This window comes from Protomyctophum bolini (genome assembly GCF_963924005.1).
Source record: "Protomyctophum bolini genome assembly, chromosome: 23".
Lineage (NCBI taxonomy): Eukaryota > Metazoa > Chordata > Actinopteri > Myctophiformes > Myctophidae > Protomyctophum > Protomyctophum bolini.
In genome coordinates this window covers 11,938,858-11,964,411 of record NC_137884.1, presented here as the reverse complement: position 1 = coordinate 11,964,411, position 25,554 = coordinate 11,938,858, and the positions used below count along the sequence as shown (strand labels likewise).

Sequence of the window (25,554 nt, the reverse complement as noted above, 5' to 3'; positions counted from 1 at the left end):
TTTAAATTTGCAATTTGATTTTCCCCTTAAATTATAATCCTCCTCCTGGTCTCTAAACAGTTTGTGTATGTTCCTCTGTGACTGAGGTAATAACACGCCTGCTTGCATCATGTATAACACGCCTGCTTGCATCATGTTAAATGTCTTTTGTTTGCCCCCCCCCCCCCCCCCCCCAGGGCACTGCAGGTGACTAGGAAGGTCGACATCCTGACGCCACTAGGGGCGCTCTACTACAACACTGGCCGCTATGAGGAGGCTCTGCAGGTGTACAGGGAGGCTGCTGGACTCAAGCCTGACAGCACTGACATCTGGCTGGCCCTGGTGAGAGCACAGCACGCATGTTGATGTTGTCGACCAAAAATCGACGTAATGAATAAAAGCTAAGCTATGATGACTAAAGGGGGGGGGGGGTCCTTGCAAATAAAACATTTGAGAACCACCACTAGTAAATCAGTGTCATACATAGACATGCAGTAATTCGGTCTTATGCTGCAGACAAGACTGAGTCTTGTTGATGACCCCTGAAAATCAGCCATTACGACGGCATCAAGGCGTGACAATACGCACGCGTCCAGACATGGCAACCCAGCTTCTGGGTGGTGGTATCCAGCAGTGGTGGAAGAAGTACTCACATTTCTTACTTGAAATGTGAGTACTTCTTACTTAAAGGCATCGATACTGCAATGTAGAAATAAATACTCTGTTACAAGTAAAAGTGAAAAAAGTCGAAAGTACTCATCATGCAGAATGTCAAGTTTTCAAATGTGTACTATTTTCAAATGGCAAAATGTATAGGGCGGGTAATGCATCTACAAAGTAACTAAAGTTTTAAAATAATTGTAGTGGAATAGAAGTATTTGCCTCTGAGATGTAGTGGAGTAGAAGTAAAAGTACTGAACATTTGCAATACTGTAAACGGTAAGTAAAGTAAAGCAAAAGAATACCTCAGAATTGTACAATACAATACATGTTCTCTCTCCCCACACACACCTCTCTGCTCAGGCCCAGGTTTTAGCGATGGCAGGACGAACTAAAGAGGCAGAGAAGATGACAATGGGAATCATATCTAAACAGGGCAGCTGTATCGAATGTTACCGCCTCCTGTCTGCAATTTACAGCAAGCGCGGCAACTACACAGAGGTATCCATTTGTCTGAATATAACTATATGGTGGGTATCTACAGGGATGAGGGATTCATGAATAGGTCAGTTTGGGAAACGGCATTACATGTTATGTCATGCCATACATAAGTTCACAATGCTGGTATCATTTGGGCTCTAATGCTCAAGACTTTGTCTAAAAAGAAATATCAGAATGTGTCACGTTTGCATGTTCTCCCCATGTCCCCTAGGGCAGTGGTTCCCAAAGTGGGGTCCGGGGACCCCCAGGGGTACCTGAGGGAGTTCCAGGGGGGACCCATCTATTTTGTTCATGTTCATAAAGTGCTAAAGTGTTTAAAGCAGTGGTTCCCAAACTTTTTCATGTCAAGGACCCCCAAATTGACACTACTTAGCCCGTGGACCCCCATTTGAAAAGATATGCCAGGGACCCCCATAAGAGAAGACGTACACATTTAGACGTCTACATTTAGACGTCTGTATACATTTAGGCGTCTACATTTAGACGTCTACATTTAGACATTCCTGCAGGAAACACTGCTTGTGGTTGTAAATATATTGTTATCCGTGTTGCGAGGATGAGGGGGTACCTGGAAAAATATGTACCCCAAAAGGGGTACCTGGTCCAAAAAAGTTTGGGAACACCTGCGATATGGGCTATAGCCCACGATCCAAAATGATGAGAAACGAGGCTAACTTTTTTTTTCAAAATTTCAAAATACATGGGCTATAACCCATCGTTTTTTTCATTTTTTCATTTTTTTCAAATCCTCAAAAATGATGAAAAACGGCGTGCCATAGTATGCCGTACGATATGGGCTATAGCCCACGGTCCAAAATGATGAGAAACAAGGCTAACTTTCTTTTTCAAAATTAAAAAAAAACATGGGCTATAACCCATCGTTTTTTTCATTTTTTTCAAATCCTCAAATATGATGAAAAACGGCGTGCCATAGTATGCCGTACGATATGGGCTATAGCCAACGGTCCAAAATGTTGAGAAACGAGGCTAACTTTTTTTTCAAAATTTAAAAAAACATGGGCTATAACCCATCGTTTTTTTTAATTTTTTCATTTTTTTCAAATCCTCAAAAATGATGAAAAACTGCGTGCCATAGTATGCCGTACGATATGGGCTATAGCCCACGGTCCAAAATGATGAGAAACGAGGCTAACTTTATTTTTCAAAATTTCAAAAAACATGGGCTATAACCCATCGTTTTTTTAATTTTTTAATTTTTTTCAAATCCTCAAAAATGATAAAAAAACGGCGTGCCATAGTATGCCGTACGATATGGGCTATAGCCCACGGTCCAAAATGATGAGAAACAAGGCTAACTTTTTTTTTCAAAATTTCAAAAAAACATGGGCTATAACCCATCGTTTTTTTCATTTTTTTCAAATCCTCAAATATGATGAAAAACGGCGTGCCATAGTATGCCGTACGATATGGGCTATAGCCAACGGTCCAAAATGTTGAGAAACGAGGCTAACTTTTTTTTCAAAATTTAAAAAAACATGGGCTATAACCCATCGTTTTTTTCATTTTTTCATTTTTTTCAAATCCTCAAAAATGATGAAAAACGGCGTGCCATAGTATGCCGTACGATATGGGCTATAGCCCACGGTCCAAAATGATGAGAAACAAGGCAAACTTTTTTTTTCAAAATTTCAAAAAACATGGGCTATGCCTATAACCCATCGTTTTTGTCATTTCGTCATTTTTTTCAAATCCTCAAAAATGATGAAAAACGGCGCGCTATAGTATGCCGTACGATATGGGCTATAGCCCACGGTCCAAAATGATGTGAAACGAGGCTAACGTTTTTTTTCAAAATTTCAAAAAACATGGGCTATAACCCATCGTTTTTGTCATTTTTTCATTTTTTTCAAATCCTCAAAAATGATGAAAAACGGCGTGCCATAGTATGCCGTACGATATGGGCTATAGCCCACGGTCCAAAATGATGAGAAACAAGGCAAACTTTTTTTTTCAAAATTTCAAAAAACATGGGCTATAACCCATCGTTTTTTTCACGTCTACATTTAGACGTACACATTTAGACGTCTACATTTAGACATTCCTGCAGGAAACACTGCTTGTGGTTGTAAATATATTGTTATCCGTGTTGCGAGGATGAGGGGGTACCTGGAAAAATATCTACCCCAAAAGGGGTACCTGGTCCAAAAAAGTTTGGGAACACCTGCCCTAGGGTAGGTACCCTCACAAAAAACATGCAGTAATCCTGGTCTCTAAAACTACCTCCCCCTGGCGCCTGATGGAGGGGAAAGGAACTGGTCGGAATAACGTGTTCCTTCCACACGCTACGTCCGGCCAGGGAAATTCCCCCCCTGTCAGGTGAAAAGAAGCAGCTTGGACTCCTCATGCATAGAAGGAGGCATGAGGTCAGTCCGCTGCCCCCCCCCGGTTGGCAGAGGAAGTGTAACGCCCAGGATTACATTATATAATTGGCACTGGGTGAAAAAACTGGGTTGCAAAATCGTGGGATAAAAATTAAAGAGAAAAAAAAGAATGTCACCTTTGTCAGCAGAGAAAAAAAACATTGAAGGCTTTCCATTTACGTCCGGCCTGTCTACATGCTCTTCTTATGGTCAGGACACACACAACCATATAACATTGGTGGTGGTTTTGTTGACAAGGGAGAACATTAATTTAATCGAGAGGATTGCATCAATTCAGGCTTCATCCTCCAAAATGTGTTTCTTTATTACCACCAACCATCATTACTTCTCTTGCTCTTCCTGCCGTCTCACTCTCTCGCTCTATCTCGGGCATCTCATAAGGGTGGAGCTAAAAAAGAATGGAGGTTATTTGTGTCTAATGGCTAAAAATAATGTCTCCACTCTGTTAGTTAGCCTGCCAGAGAGGTTTGCTGGAATGACTGCAGGAAGTTAGTTTACTCTGGGGGAACAGGAGCCCGCCCACACACAGCACTGCACATGGAGTTCCAGACTCTGCTAAATATACCAGCTCAGTCTTCCTCCTCTTAACCACTTAAGTCCTCTTTTATACTTAGTTCTTCAACAGTTGTCAACATGTCGCGATGTGACGCATTGTGAGCTTGTAGGTCGGCTATTTCAGGTCAAAAAAGGTGAAATGGCTTAAAACAGAATTCTCTCTCTCTCTCTCTCTCTCTCTCTCTCTCTCTCTCTCTCTCTCTTCCCCCCCCCCAAGGCTCTAGATGCTCTGGACCAGGCCCTGCAGCAGAACCCCAGTGATCTATCAGTGAGAGCAGAGCTACACTTCTCCAAAGGCAACCAGCTCAGGGAGATGAACCAGCTGGAGAGAGCCTTCGAGGTGCAGTGCTACCACCTCCTCTCTCTCTCTCTCTCTCTCTGCAGTGCTGACTCACTTTGTCTCTCTTCCCGTCTCTGAAAAGTAAACTCTCTTGGCTCTTTTCAACTACATAAGAACTGAGTGAACCGTGTCGTGCTGTGAAACATAGTAAAAGTATTGATTTTGCTGACAAATATCTGTGCAGAATTATGTACAGTGGTTGGTCATTTGTGGAAAATAATTGACCCTCAGGTCATAACAGGACCTGACCTGAGTCCCCCAGAGCTCTATGCTAATGTACAGTATACAGCCCTGTAGGTACTAATGTTCTGTTTTCACTTTACTTTATATATATACATTTATATTAACATATTATACCAATATATGGCAAGTATATGCAGAATATAGCCTATGCTGCATATATATGCCATATTCAGGTTCATATATGTGCATATATGTGGATAAATAGGAAATATATGTCTCTATATACAGTAGCTTATGCAATTTATATTTCCATGTGGGGGGGTGCGTCAGTTAGGTCGGAAGGTAACAGGGGGTAACCTGACTTTGCCAGATGGGGGCGGTATTGGGTAACCATGTTCCCCAACACAACAGCAACCATCTGGGATCTCTCAGGGAGTTGAGCTAACACCGAACAGCTCCTGTACCGAACCAATCAGCGTGAGCTAAGGGCGGGATATGTGCGAAACCGGATGTGAAGCTATATAGACACGTCAATATGATTGGTTGTGTTTGCACGCCCACACGGTGATAGACAGACGGTCCCATCCAATCATCTACCAAGTATCTTGAAAAAAATAAACAGCCCCGTCATCGAATTGCCTCCCGAGATCCCAGATCCCAATAAGCTGTGAAACAAACTTGTGTAGCAAGCTTCTTGGATCTGGCAGCGTCAGGTTAAACAGGGGGTGCATGGCCAAAAAGGTTTGGGAACCGCTGCGGCTTACACTATGTTAGTTTAGAAAGGGTTGTGGGATGTTTGAGTCTTTCTGTTCAGGCACATTAAAGCAAAAGATAAAAGTCCCTAAACTTCAAACGCACTACATCTCTTTTCTTCCTTAAAAGGTGGAGATATAACACTGTCCCACTGCTATCTATCCCAACTGCATAACGTAATTTCCCTCAGTTAGCAGTTCTCACAGAACACCATGTGCAGCTAGAGATAACCTCCTCCCCTCACTCTCTCAGCGAGTCAACAAAGACCGGGTTTGTAGAGCAGGTCTTTGTGGACGTTTTCGGCCCTGATAAAGTGCGAGTGCTGACACTCACAGGTTGCTGGTTGCGTTTCCAAGAACAGACAGTAAGGCCTATATTTGCGCCACCCCTTACCTTTTATCCGTAAGCTTATTTGCCGTATTTTACTATTTAGAAAAACCTTTTAAAATTGTTCAAATAGCCGATCTACAAGCTCACAACGTGTCGATGTAGATCGGCTAGTTGAACTATTAAAATAAAAATAAAAATAGTACAAAATGGCAAAGGTCACAAGATAGGGCCCTGTGACTCAGAGTGCTGGGAGTATTGTATCTTGCTGGTGTGAATTTCGATGTTAAGCTCTTGAGCCACAAGCGGTGGTGGTTCAGTGAGTGAAACTGACCTCAGTATCATGTTTTTGAACAGAGTTACAAGTTGGCCGTCCAACTCAAACCTGACCAGTCCCAGGCCTGGATGAACATGGGCGGGATTCAGCACATGAAGGTAACTTTAACACTGTCCTCGTTTACAAATCACGTATGCAGTAGTGGAAAAAGTACTCAAATGTTTTACTTCAATCTTTAGAAAATAGCAGATCTACACATTGTGAGCTTGTAGATCGGCTATTTTCAAGGTTCAATTAAGATTCACTTTATTTGTCATTTCACATGTTTGAACTTTGAACATAATAAATAACTATCAATAAATGCCATGTGGCTGAAATGTATACAGCACTGGAGTGGTTTGTAATAATGATCAAAATCTACGAAGTAACTACAACTAACGTGTTCAAATAATTGTAGTGGAGTAAAAGTACAATATTTGTAGCCTGGCATAGCCAGACTAATATCACTGTTTTGCAATGGCAGATTCGTCTGGTTTCCAGGCTACGATATTTGCCTTCTGAGACGTAGTTGAGTAGAAGTAAAAGTACTGAAGTGTGTGTGTGTGTGTGTGTGTGTGTGTGTGTGTGTGTGTGTGTGTGTGTGTGCGCGACAGGGAGACTATGCAGCAGCCAGGATGTACTACCAGAGAGCCCTGCTCCTCAGCCCCAGCTCCAAGCTCCTGAAAGAGAACCTGTCCAAGCTGGACCGCCTGGAGAGAAGACTGACAGGGGGAGCTTAGCCTCAGAGTCCCCCCCCGTCCCTCAGCCGCGCACACGCTGAGGGTACCACCTTGCTTGGTCATGGATAAGGCCAACAGGTGCCCTCGCGACCAGCCAAATGTACCATGCAGCTGGTTAAAACAATGGACCTGCAGTGGACCCTTAAAACAACCAGCTGCCTGAAAACATGGGAGAGAAGATTACCATGGCAGAGGGCTGCAGGGTATATACTGTATAAGTGAGGCAGGAGAGGGCTGGCTGAGCCACACAGTGGACCAAACCTATCCAGGGAGATTGTTGCCTGAACAATAATAAGTTGGGGTTGAAAACCCAGTGGGCAGGATGCATCTAAACCACTGGTTCCCAAACACACCCATATGTGGGTCGCACGTAAATATCCCCCCTTTTTTTCTTTATTATTACTTTCCCCCAAAACATTACACACTCAAAATTATTTCATAAATATTTTTTTTTTTTTTTAATATAAATTCCACAAATGTAACTTTAAAGTGGCTTGTAGATCTGCCATTTGCACTAGTTTGGGTCCCGAGCAAACGTCTAATTTCTCTTTTAGGTCTTTCTTGAACTATAACTTTTGGGAACCACTGATCTAAACTACACCGTGCCACAGGGTTGAGACCCCATGGAAAGGACTGGGGAGTGGCGTATGTCCACCCTGCCTGAATCAGCTTTAATTAAAACTTACATCTGCTTTAGACATTTGTACTGTTTGATTTGGATTCATTTTAAGTTCAAGTTGTGAAGTCCTTCCCTACCGTGGAACTTAATCTCAGATTGCTACTTAATTCCCTTTTCTGGCGATGAGAATGTGAATGCTATAGGCTTTATTTTCTTGTAAAAAAAAAAAAGAAGAAAAGGAATATATATATATATATATATATATAATTTTTCTTCTTTTTTTGTGTGTGTTTTGGGGACCAATACTAAATGGGTCACTTAGTCTTTTAACCTGAATCATGTCGTTCTATTGTGAGGAGGACGTGACTATTTGACATAACTTTCCAATGTGTCTGGTGACTGTTCACCTTCAAAGGCTCAGTCGGTCGGCCTACGTAAAACCGGATTGTACGTTTTTGTACGTTAAAAAAGAAAATGATCCCTTTAAATGCAAGTTACACCGTGACCAAACTGTATCATAATCGCCTTGTTCAGTCACTTTGAAGACGAGGACAACTAGAAACACTGCATTCTGAATGGACACAAGCTAATCTGTCATTGTTCATTTAACCACTGGTCTAAAGGCAGCCTGCTGTATACGTAGCCTTAAGCAAGTGTAATAAGCTAGCGCGTGTGCTCATATATAGCTGTATATGGAACATATAGAGCATTGTGGCCTAGCGCGTACCATGCCCCCTATGAAGATTTTACATGATGCAATGTTTGTATTTCTTTTCTTTGCTTATAAATATGGATTGTGAATGACATTTGTTGTGGAATGTAAAAAGAAAAGCTGAAGATGAAGTGACTAGTGCAGTGATTGACTTGCACCATGAAAATAAATATATGTTTTTATTAAAAATGGTGATTCATGTTATTTTTCATATTCCCATTCATGCTGCCCAAGATGCATTATCTGCCAGTGAATCAATGTGCCTGAGTAATGTTCCTGTGAGTAATGTTCAACTCCCTGCAGTGCCCTGCTCAATGTGTTGTATTTACCGGAAAAATTGCGGTGTTGCGGAGGATGAGAAACATTAGCAAATTGTGGAGTGTTTAAAAAAAGAAAAAATTGGCGTAGTATTGCGGAGGAATTGCGGAGTATTGCGGATAAATTGCGGAGTGTTGCGGAAAAATTGCGGACTATTGCAGAATAATTGCGGAATATTACAGAGGAATTGCGGAAAATTGCGGAAATGGTGGATAACTTTTTTTTTCAAAATTGCGGAATTGCGGAAAATTCGGAAATTGCGGAAATGGTAATTGCGGAAATTGCGGAAATGGTAATTGCGGAAATTGCGGAAATTGCGGAAATGGTAATTGCGGAAATTGCGGAATTGCGGAAATGGTGGATAACTTTTTTTTTCAAAATTGCGGAATTGCGGAAAATTCGGAAATTGCGGAAATGGTAATTGCGGAAATGGTAATTGCGGAAATTGCGGAAATGGTAATTGCGGAAATGGTAATTGCGGAAATTGCGGAATTGCGGAAATGGTCGATAACTTTTTTTTTCAAAATTGCGGAATTGCGGAAAATTCGGAAATTGCGGAAATGGTAATTGCGGAAATTGCGGAAATGGTAATTGCGGAAATTGCGGAAATGGTAATTGCGGAAATTGCGGAATTGCGGAAATGGTAATTGCGGAAATTGTGAAATTGTGGAAATTGCGGAAATTGCGAAATTGCGGAAATTGTGGAAATTGCGAAATTGCGGAAATTGCGGAAATTGTGGAAATTGTGGAAAAACGATGGGTAATTGCGGAAATTGCGGAAATTGCGGAAAAACGATGGGTAATTGCGGAAATTGCGGAAAAACGATGGGTAATTGTGGAAATTGCGGAAAAACGATGGGTAATTGCGGAAATTGCGGAAATTGTGGAAATTGCGGAAATTGCGGAAATTGGAAATTGTGGAATTTGCGGAAATTGCGGAAATTAGAAATTAGAAAAAAAAAAGTTATCCTCGTTTCTCATCATTTTGGACCATGGGCCCTTATCGTACGGCATACTATAGCACGCCGTTTTTCATCATTTTTGAGGATTTGAAAAAAAAAAAAATCTAATTTCTAGCAATTTCTGGATGTGCCAATATCTGCCATTGACCCAAATTATTAATTATTTAATATCTCAAATTTGAAAGCACTATATTTATATTTTAAAAAAATGAAACATTTCAAAGATTCATTTTCATGTTAAGCGTCTACACACACACACACACACACACGGGTGAGAACAGTACTCAACTTCTTTACACAATACTTTCAGAGTCCATACAAAGCTACGGCAAATATCTCTATAGTTGAATGGACAGCCCCGCTGGATGTTGAATTGTTCAAATAGTTTATTTTACTTAAAAAACCCATTTCCAAAGTGCCGAACACACATGACAAGGTCAACACTGTGGACAGGATACACTTACATACATATCCCAACATTATCCCATGAGTTCATCTCCGTTATTAAGTTTGTTAAAACAACCGATTCTCAACGCTGGTCCACCAGGGGTCAAAGACGACCCTAATGGGTCTGTAACTCAGAGTGTTAAGATTTAAATTAACATGGTGAATTTTACAGTGTTGATTGGGGTCTCAGAGATAACCCATTGTGCACAGAGTTACAGATTGTCCATTGGCCTGCAGTTGAGAACCAACCCAGTGGTTTAAATCAACATGGTGCCATTTCATCTTTCAGGAGTTGTATCCCTTCGTGCGGTCGTCAAGTCCAATTTCATTGTCCATGACCTTTCCATTTGTGACATAGTGGGCGCCAACCACAGACATTTCTCCATTAGTGGCATTCCCATTGCCAGTCAGCATCTCGCTCCTCACTGCAGCATGTAGGACGGCCAGCCAGCGCTGCTTGAGCTCCGTGGAGTCGCAGCAGAACACGTGGCTGTTCCTGGACTTGTGGAGGCGGAAACAGGCTTGTCTATGGAGCTCTGGAGACGCCCGGGGACAATCCTCCACGCTGTAGCCCAGCAGAGGCACTCTGGACAGGGGATTCACATCCTGGTTGTTGGGGGGGGGGGGGGGGGGGGGAGAGCAGGAATACATGAATCTCTGAGGTTTATTTATTAGTATTAATGTATTTGTTGTTCTTATGTTATTTATCTGTAATCAAGGCATCATTGTAAACAGGTGTACCTGTGGAGAAGCGTAGAGGCAGAGGAGCAGCGGTTCAGTCCTGGGGATCACGGACCACATCCTCTGCCAGGCGACGGGGCCGTCCCCGTACTGCAGGAAGCTGCTCATCACGCCGCCACTGGACACCTGGGGGAGAGAGACGTGATCCCACTGGGACCGAGGAGGGCAGGCGGGAGAGATCAACGTCGAAAACTAGAGCATGGCGTTCTTCAACAGTAGAGCGGCTTGTTTTTGTTTTTTTTTACCCACATGTTGAGAACCACTGAGGTTAGCTCACCTCCAGTGACCTCCTCGTCTTTCCTTCAACAACCCGCCTCTCTGGTCTTCCCCGGCCAATCAGGACGGAGTAGCAATCTTTGCACACTTTGTTCAGCTTGTTGCCGTCGTACTCTAAAGCCACCTTGTTGTCTGAACACTTCCAACACACCACCTATAGGAGAACCGAGGAGACAGACACACGCAAAGGACGGCATCGGTGAAACCGAAGTTGCTCGTCAAGACAGGTCGACCTCGACAATGTGCCATTTGCCCTCCTCTGAGATACAGCCAGAGCAGACAAAAATGAAACATTAGTACATTATACTAGAACATAGCCCATATCGTACGGCATACTATAGCGCGCAGTTTTTCATCATTTTTGAAGATTTGAAAAAAATGACAAAATGACAAAAACGATGGGTTATAGCCCATGTTTTTTGAAATTTTGGAAAAAAAAGTTAGCCTCGTTTCACATCATTTTGGACCGTGGGCTATAGCCCATATCGTACGGCATACTATAGCGCGCCGTTTTTCATCATTTTTGAGGATTTGAAAAAAATGACGAAATGACAAAAACGATGGGTTATAGCCCATGTTTTTTGAAATTTTGAAAAAAAAAGTTAGCCTCGTTTCTCATCATTTTGGACCGTGGGCTATAGCCCATATCGTACGGCATACTATAGCGCGCAGTTTTTCATCATTTTTGAAGATTTGAAAAAAATGACGAAATGACAAAAACGATGGGTTATAGCCCATGTTTTTTGAAATTTTGAAAAAAAAAGTTAGCCTCGTTTCACATCATTTTGGACCGTGGGCTATAGCCCATATCGTACGGCATACTATAGCGCGCAGTTTTTCATCATTTTTGAGGATTTGAAAAAAATGACGAAATGACAAAAACGATGGGTTATAGCCCATGTTTTTTGAAATTTTGAAAAAAAAAGTTAGCCTCGTTTCTCATCATTTTGGACCGTGGGCTATAGCCCATATCGTACGGCATACTATAGCGCGCAGTTTTTCATCATTTTTGAAGATTTGAAAAAAATGACGAAATGACAAAAACGATGGGTTATAGCCCATGTTTTTTGAAATTTTGAAAAAAAAAGTTAGCCTCGTTTCACATCATTTTGGACCGTGGGCTATAGCCCATATCGTACGGCATACTATAGCGCGCAGTTTTTCATCATTTTTGAGGATTTGAAAAAAATGACGAAATGACAAAAACGATGGGTTATAGCCCATGTTTTTTGAAATTTTGAAAAAAAAAGTTAGCCTCGTTTCTCATCATTTTGGACCGTGGGCTATAGCCCATATCGTACGGCATACTATAGCGCGCAGTTTTTCATCATTTTTGAAGATTTGAAAAAAATGACGAAATGACAAAAACGATGGGTTATAGCCCATGTTTTTTGAAATTTTGGAAAAAAAAGTTATCCTCGTTTCACATCATTTTGGACCGTGGGCTATAGCCCATATCGTACGGCATACTATAGCGCGCCGTTTTTCATCATTTTTGAAGATTTGAAAAAAATGACGAAATGACAAAAACGATGGGTTATAGCCCATATTTTTTGAAATTTTGAAAAAAAAAAGTTAGCCTCGTTTCACATCATTTTGGACCGTGGGCTATAGCCCATATCGTACGGCATACTATAGCGCGCCGTTTTTCATCATTTTTGAGGATTTGAAAAAAATTACGAAATGACAAAAACGATGGGTTATAGCCCATGTTTTTTGAAATTTTGAAAAAAAAAGTTAGCCTCGTTTCACATCATTTTGGACCGTGGGCTATAGCCCATATCGTACGGCATACTATAGCGCGCAGTTTTTCATCATTTTTGAGGATTTGAAAAAAATGACGAAATGACAAAAACGATGGGTTATAGCCCATGTTTTTTGAAATTTTGAAAAAAAAAGTTAGCCTCGTTTCTCATCATTTTGGACCGTGGGCTATAGCCCATATCGTACGGCATACTATAGCGCGCAGTTTTTCATCATTTTTGAAGATTTGAAAAAAATGACGAAATGACAAAAACGATGGGTTATAGCCCATGTTTTTTGAAATTTTGGAAAAAAAAGTTAGCCTCGTTTCTCATCATTTTGGACCGTGGGCTATAGCCCATATCGTACGGCATACTATAGCGCGCAGTTTTTCATCATTTTTGAGGATTTGAAAAAAATGACGAAATGACAAAAACGATGGGTTATAGCCCATGTTTTTTGAAATTTTGAAAAAAAAAGTTAGCCTCGTTTCTCATCATTTTGGACCGTGGGCTATAGCCCATATCGTACGGCATACTATAGCGCGCAGTTTTTCATCATTTTTGAAGATTTGAAAAAAATGACGAAATGACAAAAACGATGGGTTATAGCCCATGTTTTTTGAAATTTTGGAAAAAAAAGTTAGCCTCGTTTCTCATCATTTTGGACCGTGGGCTATAGCCCATATCGTACGGCATACTATAGCGCGCAGTTTTTCATCATTTTTGAAGATTTGAAAAAAATGACGAAATGACAAAAACGATGGGTTATAGCCCATGTTTTTTTAAATTTTGAAAAAAAAAGTTAGCCTCGTTTCACATCATTTTGGACCGTGGGCTATAGCCGGGGTGAAAATGGCTGAAATCTTCCTTTTAAGCGGTGGAGAATAAAGCACCGAGTGTCACTCACACAGCCACAGGCTCGACAGTGGTGCCTCCTCCGGGTGAGAGCATTGAATGCCTCCTGACATTTCATACAGACGGTCACCTCATTGTCCCTGATCCAGCGAGGGGCACGACGACCCAGCTCCTCCGTCTGTCTCACACACACACACACACACACACACACACACACACACACACACACACACACACACACACACACACACACACAAATAAATACATTTCTCTGCTTTACAGAGATGTGCATTACATTCACCCATTCACACACCGATGCCAGAGGAAACCAAGCAAGGCACCAACCTGCACATCGGGAGCAATTTGGATGTTCAGAGTCTTGCTCAAGGACACGACTCTGGGGGAGCCCGGGTTCGAACTGGGAATCTCGCGGTTCCCCTCCGGTCACTCTACCCCTGAGCCACTGCCGTCACAAAACATGTCCGCTTTGATTAATCACACCATAACCATATAAATTCAAAATAATTGTAAAAACTCTGGATTAATGCCAATTTAACATAACTTGTTTAATAGTCTATGGTATCCCGTGCATTATTAAATAAAACTAGTTTAATCGCCAATGGCTTCCGATGAGTTAACATTAACCTTCAGCCAGAGGCGCTGATTATTTGGGGGACCAAAGTTTGGGAACACTGCTGTGGGCGTCAGTCTTATCAAGGATGCCCATACCAAAATGACATACTTCCATAAGTGTCTTTATCAAACATACAGTACAATTTTGTCTAAACATGTTTAGCAAAACAATTTGTATGTACAGTACAGTAACGTGTACTTTGCTTTTTTATGTTATAGTGCAATGCCCATAGTGCTGGTTCAAGTCTGCCTGTTCTGCAGATCCAATGGACGTCACTTCACACTTCTCAATGTACTTCCTTGGTTCTTTGGCAATAAAAGAAAGAAAGAAAGAAAGAATGAAAGACTTACGGTAACTTCTGCATCTATTTCTTTGGAGGCCAGCTTAAAGGTTCCATGTATCTTCTGATATTCATCAATGGCTTCCTGAATCACCTGGAAAAAAGCTCTAGCTTTAGGCATCATCGATATGGATTGTAAAGAGATTAACATCTTTTCCCCCCCTATTTTTGAGGGACGCTAGCCCAGCTTTGTGTGTCTGTGTGTACCAAATTTGAAATGATTAGATTGGCTGAGCACGGTATGTGATGTATGATGATGTATGACGATAAGAGCACCCCTCACTTCACACGAGTGTGTGCATTTTTCTGCAGTACTGCAGTTTCATCTGCAGTACCTTTATCCAGTCGTCTCGCTCTTGTTCAGAACTGAAAACGGAAAGAAGAATTACTTGCAGACTCTCTCTAACTAGTTGGCACCTTGCAGATGGACAGGTCACTGAAGGACAACCCCACCTGGCCTGCAGCTCCAGGGTCTTCTCCGTGCCAGAGACCTGGAAGGTGTGGAGGTGGTCCTCGTTGGTGGTGTGCTGCACCTGCATGCCCTCCACTCGGATCTGCGTGCGCACGGCGAAACGCTGCCCCAGCAGGCTGAACTTCGGAATGCAGCACAACAGGAAGTTGTTGAACTGAGAGGAAAAAAGAGAACGACTAGACATTTTACGGAAGGTCACATCCCAAACCTTAAGCATACCGTAATTAAGCATAAGCATAATTTGAGAATAAAGTGAGATACTCATGCGTCGATATTCACATTATGTCCCAGGGGATGGCAATTGCGATCCATCTACATGTATAGACATGCGTTTTCTTGTCTGCAACCACACAGTTAATAGGGACTTTCAAACTAAGATCCCTATTTTGGCCATGTCAATATTGGTGACCATTTTCTGTGAACACTTTCAAGATTTTCAAGTGGGACTTGATCTAGAAAAGAGTGTCCGTTGGGCACTGGCCTACTTGGATCGATGCAAGTTGGAAAAGCATTCCCCACCCAGTTATTCTGTCTGTGTCCCTTTTATGCCCATATATGGAGTTCTTTGTCAGGCATGCCCAAATATGGAGTCTATGCAGATGTCAGAACATAATTATGATGTCGGAACAGGCCAGCTCCATATATGGAGATATAGGGGTAATCAAAGGCTTTTGTGCTGGTTCTGGACAAGCGGCTATCCAACGGCCTCGACACCGGGCTGTGGGGGTGTGGAACGTGTGTGTCGAATTTGAAGTCCGTGTGGCGAACAGTTCTCGAGCTACGTGGATTTCAGACGTACGTACACACAGACGTGGTGTCTTTACAGATATAGGATCAGTGCCCGTGGGGCACTGGCCTACTTGGAACAATGCAAGTTGGAAATGCATGACCCACCCAGCACCCACCAGTGCATTTATAGATATAAGATAGATAGGCTAGATATGAAGTTAGATATGAAGTTTGGATCAGTATTGTGGGTTTTAAATATTAGCTTGCCTCAATATCAGCATGGCATTGCTAAAATCTTGAATAGGGTACCAAGCTGGTCGGGGCTGCCGGCCCTGGAGAAGTTATCAGTAAAAGTAATTTAAAGCACCGTGAAACAGAAGGCTTTGGACAAACCAGGAAGAGACAGCGCTCCATGGCCGAGGCGTTCCTGGCAGCCAGCTTGAGGAGGCGTCCCTCCTTGAGGAACTCGTTGGACGGGTTCACCAAGTTCTCCTCTCCGATCATCTCATTGATCTCCAACAGTCTCTTCAGCCTCTCCTACATGGGCAGCAGTAAACACTAGAATGAAAGGCTGCAATGGAGGAGAAATGTTGCGTTCATAATGAAAAAAAACCCCCTGCTTAATTGGTTTAATCACTTCCGACCTAGCCTCGGAAACCCAGGCGTTTTTATTTACAGGGAGGGAAAAAGAAGTCTGGGGCCGAGTCCACTTCAATTCGGCATACAGTAGCGCAAACGTCGCTCACTCTCTGCTGATTTCTGATCATCTGCACCTTTGTTACATTGACACACACACACACACACACACACACACACACGTTTCTCCCGGCGGATCCTGCCGAGAGCTGCCAATGCCTATATCTACAAGGTCACATCGGAGATGTAGGGAATGCATTTTCATAAACATTAAAAAAAAAGAAAAGTTATGAGGTTTCTGCCCCGACAGCAAAGCTGTACATCAGACACTGCAGTGACAAACTGTTTAGTGTTCTAGAGCAGCGGTTCCCAAAGTGGGGTCCGGGGACCCCCCAGGGGTACTTGAGGGAGTTCCAGGGGGTCCCCAGCTAAATGATAGTTTGGAACCAAATTGACTCTTATGGGTCTGTAACTCCGAGAGTGTACAAATGGAACCAAAATGTGTACAATGTAAATTGGGGGTCCCAGAGATAGAAATGCCATTAAATGGGGGTCCGTAAATAAATGCAGGTCAAACTGGGGGTCCTTGAAATTAAACGGGTTGAGAATCACTGCTAGAGCCGTAAACATCTTCTTATGGGGGTCCCTGGCAAATCTTTTCAAATGGGGGGTCCGCGGGGCTAATTAGTGTCATTTTGGGGGTCCTCGACATGAAAATGTTTGGGAACCACTGTTCTGGAGCAGTAGTAGTGTGGTGGTCTGACAAACTGAGTAGTAGTGACTGGTGTCATACAGCCTGGTCGATGGCGCTGTTGGAGTGAATGGCTGCCATGGAGATGGTCTGCAAAGATTCTGTGGACAGAGACAAAGAATCACAGACTAAAATATGTGTTTTTACTGGTTAAATAAAAAGGTAAAAAAAAAGGATGTCTGTAAGATCCCTAGATAAATAATGCAATCTGAATACATAACCCCCCAAACATTAATCTCCTTACACAACTATATATTTTTATCAAGTATGCTGTGAGCATGCGTTGACAAAAATGCTCCAAATGCGCAACCGAAAATAACGTTGTGGCATGTGAGGTTACATTATGCTAGCGTATAGTTTGTTAAACAGACTGTGCATGATGGACTGCACTAACAAATTGAACAGTACAATGTTTTATCTATTTATTTATTTTATTTATTTATTTCCCCCTAGATTTTTTTTAGGCTTTTCTGCCTATATTGAAGTGAAGATTCGACAGGAAAGAGGAGACGGGGAATGACACGCACCGAAGGTCATCGGGCTGAATTAGAGCCTATACCGTTATGTGGTATATGCCTGGACCGCTAGGTCAGCGGGTGCCCCAACAGTGCAATGTTTGATGATTCAAATAAAAAAAACAAGGCTGAGATGTTAATAGCCAACGTGTTTGGCCCCAGAACTCGTGCGGGATATTCTCAAATTATGAGTCGTCTCCTCCTCCTCCCCCCACGGCTGCTACCGGTGAGCAGGTGGATGCAGGCCGTGAGTGTGAGAGAGTGAGAGACAGCTGTTTGATGCACCGTCATTGTGTGGGAAAATACGCTATATACAGTACGTAGCCCCTCCCCAACCTGTCCGACCCGTTCCGTATTGCCGGGAGGCTGCCAATGTTGCCAAAGTTCTGTACTAGGAACCTTCTAATGAACGGTGCATCCATTCATGAAACGAGCCAGGTTGTCGGGGTCATTTTAACTCTGTGGCTCTTCACTGGATCAAGGCTCTCTTGAATATCTCCAAAGCGTCCGCGGCCCACCCATCTGACCACCTAAGGGCTGCCATGTTAAGTGGTCAGATGGGTGAACAGTGTGCACTTTTCAAAGCATGTTTATTTTAATGATCCGTCAATTGACTGTGCTCCGGCTTAGATCAATGGAACTCATTTTATTGTAGTATATACTTTAAAGATTAAAAAAAACAGCTTTTTTGAAGAATAAAATGCAATGTTATATCATCAAAATCTTAGCTTTTGGCAAGAATCGCTGCATTAACTCACTGTGAGCCAGGTTGTAATCGGGGTCATTTTCAGGCAGTTTCCTCAGGTATTCCCGGAGCAGCATCTCATAACGAGGAACCCTCTGGACAGGCTCTAACATGTGGTGCTGCAGAGTCAGGCTGCCACACACGCCCTGGTTCTGAGAGGCGGCCGCGGACATGGACACACACACACACACACACACACACACACACACAATAATATTTATGTCCACATAAACAGAAGCATGAGAATGCCTTGAACAAAAGTACATAAACACTGCCAGTATACAGTCAGCTAATATCGTGTCTGTGGTTCCACCGCAAGCTACTAGTAGTAGGTAGTAGTGGGGTGCCCGCAGGTCGGTGCTTTCTCACATTCCAACCACATTCTGGCAGCCAGCTCATGAGACTCCCAACCCACACCTCCTGGTATTGAACCCTGCTGCCGCCACTATTTTTCCAACGACGACAGACTACTTCATTGGCCGATAAAGTAGGTTAGGGTTAAGGTAAGTTTTAGGCATAGCAAGTGTGAGGTTAATGTTAGGCATAGTTTTTGTGAGGTTAGGCATATAACCACTTGTGTGCGGTCCAAATGAACACAGCAGAGCGCTCCCTACCCCACTGACAACCAATCGCAAGCCGGTTTTTCAACTCATCTCCATCGGACACAATATTCGCGTACAGTACAGTCAGATAATAGGAAAACGAGCCAGTTACAAAGTGCATATAAGGCAGAACATTGTTACATAATACACTGGGAACGCTGGTGTCCGGCTGCAGTCCTAACCTGTATGTCTTGAATGAGGTTCCTGAACGCAGCAGAACGTTCTGTCCAAGTCTTCAGCAGCTCCATGGCCTGGTCAAAGTTCTTGACGTACTCCGCATACATTCTGAGGAAGGGAGCATGCTGCAGCATTACGTCTCCAAGGCCCGGGTGCTCCCACCTACGTTGGGCCACAGTGGGAAGGTCAACAGTTCATCACCTCGGCATGGACACATCGACGGCCTCGTTATAGGTCCGTGCGTAATTTTAGGCGTCCGGTTGATTACACACGGTAGTCTCTCATCACCTTTCGCCATCTTGTGCTTTTTTTTTAGGTCGCTCTGAATAAGGGCGTCTTCTACAAGCCTAAAGCAGTCGTTTCCAACCTTTTCTGGACCCACTGAGAGTGGCCATCTTTTTGGCCGAAACCAGAATAATATTTATAATACAAAAAGAAAAAGGGTCTTATTTTGAAGTCCACTAGCCGGGAATAGAAATAGCTATCTAAGGGCCGATCCGACTTTTCCGATAGCGATAACAGTATGAAGACTCTCTCTAGGACCCACCAATGGTCCATGCGGTGCTGCAGGTCCGGCATGAGGAACTGGCTGTGGAAGGAGTGGATGGAGGAGATGTTGGAGAAGATACTCCTCACCACCTCTGGAGGAAACGAGCCTCGAGCCGCCTCTTCCGTCAGACGCACACAGAACACCTGGAAGAGAGGGGAGGGAGTTTGAGAACCAGGACAGAACTTTCAGTACATAGTTTCTACTCAGATAAGGTGGCGCTGCACAAAAGGAATAATGCCTAAAACCACAACCCATGGAAGTCAACTATAGTACTTCCATTAGATACAGTGACATCCTTGATACAGTGACAAATTCCCCGGTTCGATCTGCCTCTGCATCTCCACGTTTTGTCAAGTGTCCCTGCGCTTTCGGGCAGAAACTTTGTATCTCCAGGTTGTTTTTGTCAATTTAAACCCTACTTCATCATACATGAAAAGTATGGAAATAGCCGATATACAAGCCAAGTCTGCCATCGCAACTAATTTTACGAGAACATCACAAGCTCTACAAAAATCTACAAGTTGTGCTTGTAGATCTGCTGTTTTCAGTATTTTCAAATGCTTTTTATTTTTTAAATTATGTTTGTATACTGTAGGTTTCCTAAACAATTAGCAGAATAATAAGCAAACATGTAGAATTCTGATGCATTATGCATTATCATTCTAAACCTATGTCCATGCTGTTATACACATTCAGCAAACCAACCATAATTTAAGCAATAGAACATGTATTCTAATTGCTAGGTTTCAGCTTATGAAAATGGCTGAAATGACTATTGGAAATGAGGCCAAATACAGCATTACCAACCTGGTCCAGCAGGTGGAGCCGGTCCACATAGGCCTTCTCCGTCTGCAGGAGCTCATTGGCCGTCATCCACAGCTTCTGCTCTCTGCTCTCCTCCTCCTGCTTCCTCTGAAGCCCCTCAGTCTGGTCATCTCTAGACCCCTCCAGGCCGCCCCCGTTCTCCTCCTCCTGCTTCCTCTGAAGCACCTCAGTCTGGAGGTCATCTCTGGACCCCTCCAGGCCGCCCCCGTTCTCCTCCTCCTGCTTCCTCTGAAGCCCCTCAGTCTGGTCATCTCTGGACCCCTCCAGGCCGCCCCCGTTCTCCTCCTCCTGCTTCCTCTGAAGCCCCTCAGTCTGGAGGTCATCTCTGGACCCCTCCAGGCCGCCCCCGTTCTCCACAGACGTCCCACTCCAGCAGAGGGGCGACGGTGACACGGTTCTGCTTCTCCCTCCAACGCCCAGGGCTGTCACGATCACACCATTAACTGTCACACAAATAATTGAGATTAACGATTTAATTGTGTTTTTTTGCATTGAATATTGGAACGTTACAATTTGCATTTCCCTTTTATGCGTCGTAATCACAAATTGCACAGGGCAGATCTGACAATTTTGACAAATCAGTTCAATATACAAAACAAAAATCACAGACACATATAATTAATTAATTGTTTTCTTGTACAAGAATATGTACAAAAATATATACAAAATAGTCTAAATAGTTGATCTACAAGCTTACAACACGTCACTTTGTAAGGTGTAAGCTTGTAGATTTGCTATTTCTGCTATTTTTGAAAAATATGCATGAGAAAATGTATGGACATGTATGGAGAAAATCTATGGACAATTTTCAACATGGAAACAATTGATGACTATGCAAAAAATAGCGATTATCTCAAATAATTGCAATTAAGCCATAATGTAATAATTGTGACAGGCCTACCAACGCCCCCTTTGCCTTCCTCGCTCGCCAGGGGGATCACGCCATTGGCATGTTCCAGGGAGCGCCCTGTGGTGCCACTGGAGTCGAGGTGGGCCACTGTTCCGTTTGGGGTAGGAGCAAGTTTACAATTAGACGGCACTTTGGTCCTGGCGGTGGACACACTGCAGTTGGCAGACAGCAGTGGTTTCAATGGGGAACGCCCCCGTCTCACGGATTGACTGGGGGAACAAAATGTACCGTTTTGTCATAAAAGTAGTGGTTACAGTTAAACTATAATAAACACTCATTCTAGTGTGCCGTTACATTGAGTCTATGGTTTGTCTTATAAACACAAATCACTGAAACAGAATAAAAGCTTGAACCTAAACAAACATGGGTAAATTCACCTTCTACAACACTGCCACCCAAGTGTGGAATGCCCTGCCCCCCTCCCTCAAAAAATGCAAATCACTGGCATCCTGCAAATCCACCTTTCAGCAGGCCAAAGGTAGAGGAAATGATTGCTCCTCCTTTAGTCAAGTGACTACACAACCACCTCTTTATAACCTTCTTTTTGCCCCAACCTGTACATCTTTTTTTTTGTATTATTACTTTTTAAGATGATTTGAATTTTGTTGTTATTTTTCATGTCATGATTATGAATTGACTACCCAGGACCTGAATGGAAACTGTGATATCCTGTGTATCCTGCGTTTTGACTGTACTCCGTTCCGTTTCCATTTCCACCAATAAAGTATTCAATCAAATCACCTGGTGCCAGGGCCTCTGTGCTGTCCAATCCAGAGTTTGGAACTGGTGGCCGGGCTGAAGCTTCTCGTCCTCCTGTGGAAGGGGCTGGGCGCCTGGAGCCGGGCCATGAGGCCGCTGTGGCTTCTCAAGGGCAACTTGGCAGGCTTATTAAGCCCTCCCTGTGCGTCCCCTGCGGGGCTGCGGCAGCTCTCGATGCCCCCTTCGCCGGGCAGACTATGGGATGCCACGATCGTGGGGATTGACAGCCTGTGTGTTCCTTGGTTGCGTCGTGCGGGGCTGCTTCCAGCGGGTGCCTCGTAGACCGGACCACGCCTGGCTGGCTTTGCTTCAACGGGAGACCCCAGGCCGTTCGATGCCGAGCTAAGGTGGACGAAGACTGCATTAGTTTCACTTAGGTCTCCATTTTTGTCTCCGTTAGGACTCTGAGTGGGCCGTTGAATTATTTCCCATCCATTGGTCTCCTCTGGTTCTGACTTCCCAGGTCTCTGCAGGCGGGCTGGGCTAGGAGTCCCTGCAATGGGGTGGGGTGGGGGGGGTAGGTAGGAGACAGTATGTTTGATTGATTGAATGAATAGTTCATTAGTAAATGAAATGAAAACAGCAACAGAGTACAGTCAAACACCTATTTCAAAAGGGATAGCACACCAAACAAAGTCCTTGGGGTCTTGTTTCCAGTATGGTAGAATTATTAAAAGCAGTGCTCCTTCCAATATACCGGAGGCATTTAGCACACCATGTCAGTCATGATGTAGCATGCTGATTTTGTACAGCTAAAGCTGTCTCAAGTGGTTCAAACTGATATTTATTACACATATACGTGGACGTTAGTTGACAGATGTGCTCATGGCAGGATCTCCAAGTAACAACATGAGAAAGGAGAATACAAGTATTATATTGAACCAGAGAGAGAGAGAGAGAGAGAGAGAGAGAGAGAGAGAGAGAGGTACTGAGGAAAGGGAGAACAGACAGACAACAGTGAGATATTTGAGTGGGAGTCAGCGAGAATGCATCGTTATCTATGTATTGGACTTGACGGTTTCCCAGAAAGAGAAGAGAACCAAGAGAAAAATAATGATACAATGAACAACAATATAGTTATATGAAAAGAATAGTAGTAAGATGTAGTAAGATGGAAATTCTCCGTCAATGCTTACTGACATGATGCTATACATATTCAGTTTGGGGGGAAAAAGAAAAGGGAAATAAAAATACAAGACCGGGGTCTTAAAAACAGCATGGCTTCCATGTTGATGTCCAATGTCATGTTGATGACACGCATGCACGGTACGCACAGATTATTCACACGCGCGCACAAAATGATTCTTCTACGTGATGGGAAGTTGTCACATGGTCTCCTATGTGAGTCAGACACCATTGCTCAACACTGCCTGGAAACGAGCACACATCAACATCTAATGAACTTCAGAACTCAAAGGCTTATTTCACTTTAAGTACAGTGAAGAGAGGCAGTATCGGCAGTATATGTGACAACTCCCTTTTGGAGTTGTCACATATACTGCCGGTTTATACCTAGGTTTGGCTAGGTGGTTCTGACAGGCCCCCCTTCCTAGAAGTTCCTACATATAAACCCATACATCATAACTAGGGACAGTTTAGTTTAAAGGTTTTGTTTTATTTATTTATAGTTTTTCTTTTAGGTTTTATGACCTAAATTACACCCAAAAAAAAGCCAGAAATCTCCAGATCACAGAAAATCTACTGAATGTTAAAAGTTCAGGTTTTGTAGGTGCAATTGAGCTCAGAAAACTTAAAATAATGTAATTAAAATTACAATTTTTTTTTTTTAATGTCACAAAAAATCCCTAAACTGCTTAGTATAGTAGTAGCCTATACACCGCTATGGTTTAGCGGCCTTGTTCCTCTTCCGAATGGTGAACTTGCACAAAGCCATTTAACGTCACATAACATAGCACAAAATGCAAGCCACATTGTTCCAGTCCAGTGTTATAATATCTCTTTCTGAAGTCTAATCGCATTCAGTACGGAAGTCTTAGTTTAACTCGGAAAGTGTCCAAATAGACCGAGTGGAGTCAGCATTACTTTCATATCATACAGCCAACTGTGCTTTGCTTACCTCACGTTGTCGTCGAGCTTCTTCTAGCAATGCCCGATTCTTTCTGTGCAAAGCAAAGATGAACCTCGTACTGTACATCACATACCACAACCAACTAAGCATGAAGATCAGCTTGGGGGGAAAATGACTTCTTGGTCATGTGCAGTTTTGCAAGCCTTATTCCCCATTTTCACTTCTGTATTCAACCACATAACCCCTTGTTGACCCCCAGGGCTCTATTCTTCTCGCTACATCAAAAAACTTTGGCAAATATAGCCGATCTACGAGCTCACAACACATCTCAGTGTACATGTTGTAGTTTAATACTGGAAGGAGCCGAGGGAGCTGAGGGAGATCCCCACTTTTACAGCTTTTAAAGGACAATTGAAACGGTGGTAAAAAAATCTTGTGATCACTTATGACTCAAAGATTTCTCAATTTCTTTTCTCTTTTTACTGTGTTTGAAATGTACTACCGGTATGTATTTGTATGCTGTTTTACCCATTGCTGGCTGTCTGAATACCAAAAAATACGGATGGAAATGAGCATCTCTGCAAAATCCTGTGTATTTACGCCAGTCCCGTTCAAATAAACCAATAGAGAAAAGAAAAGTAGTAATACCTTACAGTATCTCCCATCACCCTCTCGTTCTCAAATAAAATAAAGAAATAAAATAACTAAATTAGATTGCTCTCTTGCATTGGCCATTCAATTCAACTGAGCTTTTATTGCCATGTGAAAACATACATTTTGTTTACCTTGCCAAGGCAAAGTATCAAACACTTCCCAGATTAGCAGAAATTACTTTGGCTTACTTTGGCTAGACAATAGTTTAAGTACTGTAGGACAATTAAGACAAACACAATGCCTAATAGTTTAAGTAGGCTACAATTAAGACACAAATACAAAGCATGCCCCAAGACTGATCAGAAGTTATCATTCACAGTAGGAGTGCAACATTTAATGAAACTAATATATTTAATAAAATAATGTATTAATAATCTCAGTATGTGAAATATTGGTGAAAAGTTTCAATACAATTTAAAGTGTGTGTGTGTGTGTGTGTGTGTGTGTGTGTGTGTGTGTGTGTGTGTGTGTGTGTGTGTGTGTGTGTGTGTGTGTGTGTGTGTGTTTTTGATGAATCCATCATGGTTAAAATAGAGTTTGAAGTTACAATGGGTTTGTATCGGAAGGGGGTGGGGCAGCTAAAATGAATATCAAATACTGAGACTTAATACTTCCTGAGAACATAACAGGCCTGCTTTAATGATTTAGTGAATGAATGCTTCAGCTGGGAACAGTAGAGTCTTTGTCCATGAGGGCTACAGACAGATCCTGGTCTCATGGCAAAGTCCATACTGGATCAGAGGAAGGAGATTTCACATTAATAATCCAACTAAAATGGGTTTAGCAGGAGGCTGC

The 25,554-nt window shown here is 42.8% G+C and overlaps 2 protein-coding genes across 2 annotated transcripts in view; one reads left to right on the top strand and one right to left on the bottom strand.

The window, feature by feature from the left end:
• Positions 1–6,885, top strand: part of tmtc1 (transmembrane O-mannosyltransferase targeting cadherins 1) — a 66,769-nt gene extending 59,884 nt beyond the window's left edge. Inside the window, exons 15-19 of the mRNA XM_080757226.1 lie at positions 177–321; positions 1,003–1,140; positions 4,315–4,437; positions 6,058–6,135; positions 6,631–6,885. Of these exons, the coding sequence (XP_080613352.1) occupies positions 177–321; positions 1,003–1,140; positions 4,315–4,437; positions 6,058–6,135; positions 6,631–6,756 (610 nt within the window). The 3' untranslated portion in view covers positions 6,757–6,885. The remainder of the gene's footprint in view (positions 1–176; positions 322–1,002; positions 1,141–4,314; positions 4,438–6,057; positions 6,136–6,630) is intronic.
• Positions 6,886–9,790: 2,905 nt separating this feature from the next.
• LOC308310550 (FYVE, RhoGEF and PH domain-containing protein 4-like) lies at positions 9,791–24,229 on the bottom strand. The gene is made up of 16 exons (XM_080756933.1): positions 24,154–24,229; positions 22,059–22,569; positions 21,309–21,526; positions 20,390–20,850; positions 19,580–19,725; positions 19,038–19,194; positions 18,267–18,405; positions 17,036–17,094; positions 16,000–16,143; positions 14,859–15,031; positions 14,741–14,771; positions 14,416–14,499; positions 13,484–13,609; positions 10,833–10,985; positions 10,556–10,705; positions 9,791–10,420 (listed from the first exon to the last, which is right to left on the bottom strand). The coding sequence occupies exons 2-16, from the start codon at positions 22,163–22,165 to the stop codon at positions 10,100–10,102; spliced, it is 2,469 nt and encodes an 822-aa protein (XP_080613059.1). The 5' UTR covers positions 22,166–22,569; positions 24,154–24,229; the 3' UTR covers positions 9,791–10,099.
• Between the last annotated feature and the right edge of the window lie 1,325 nt (positions 24,230–25,554).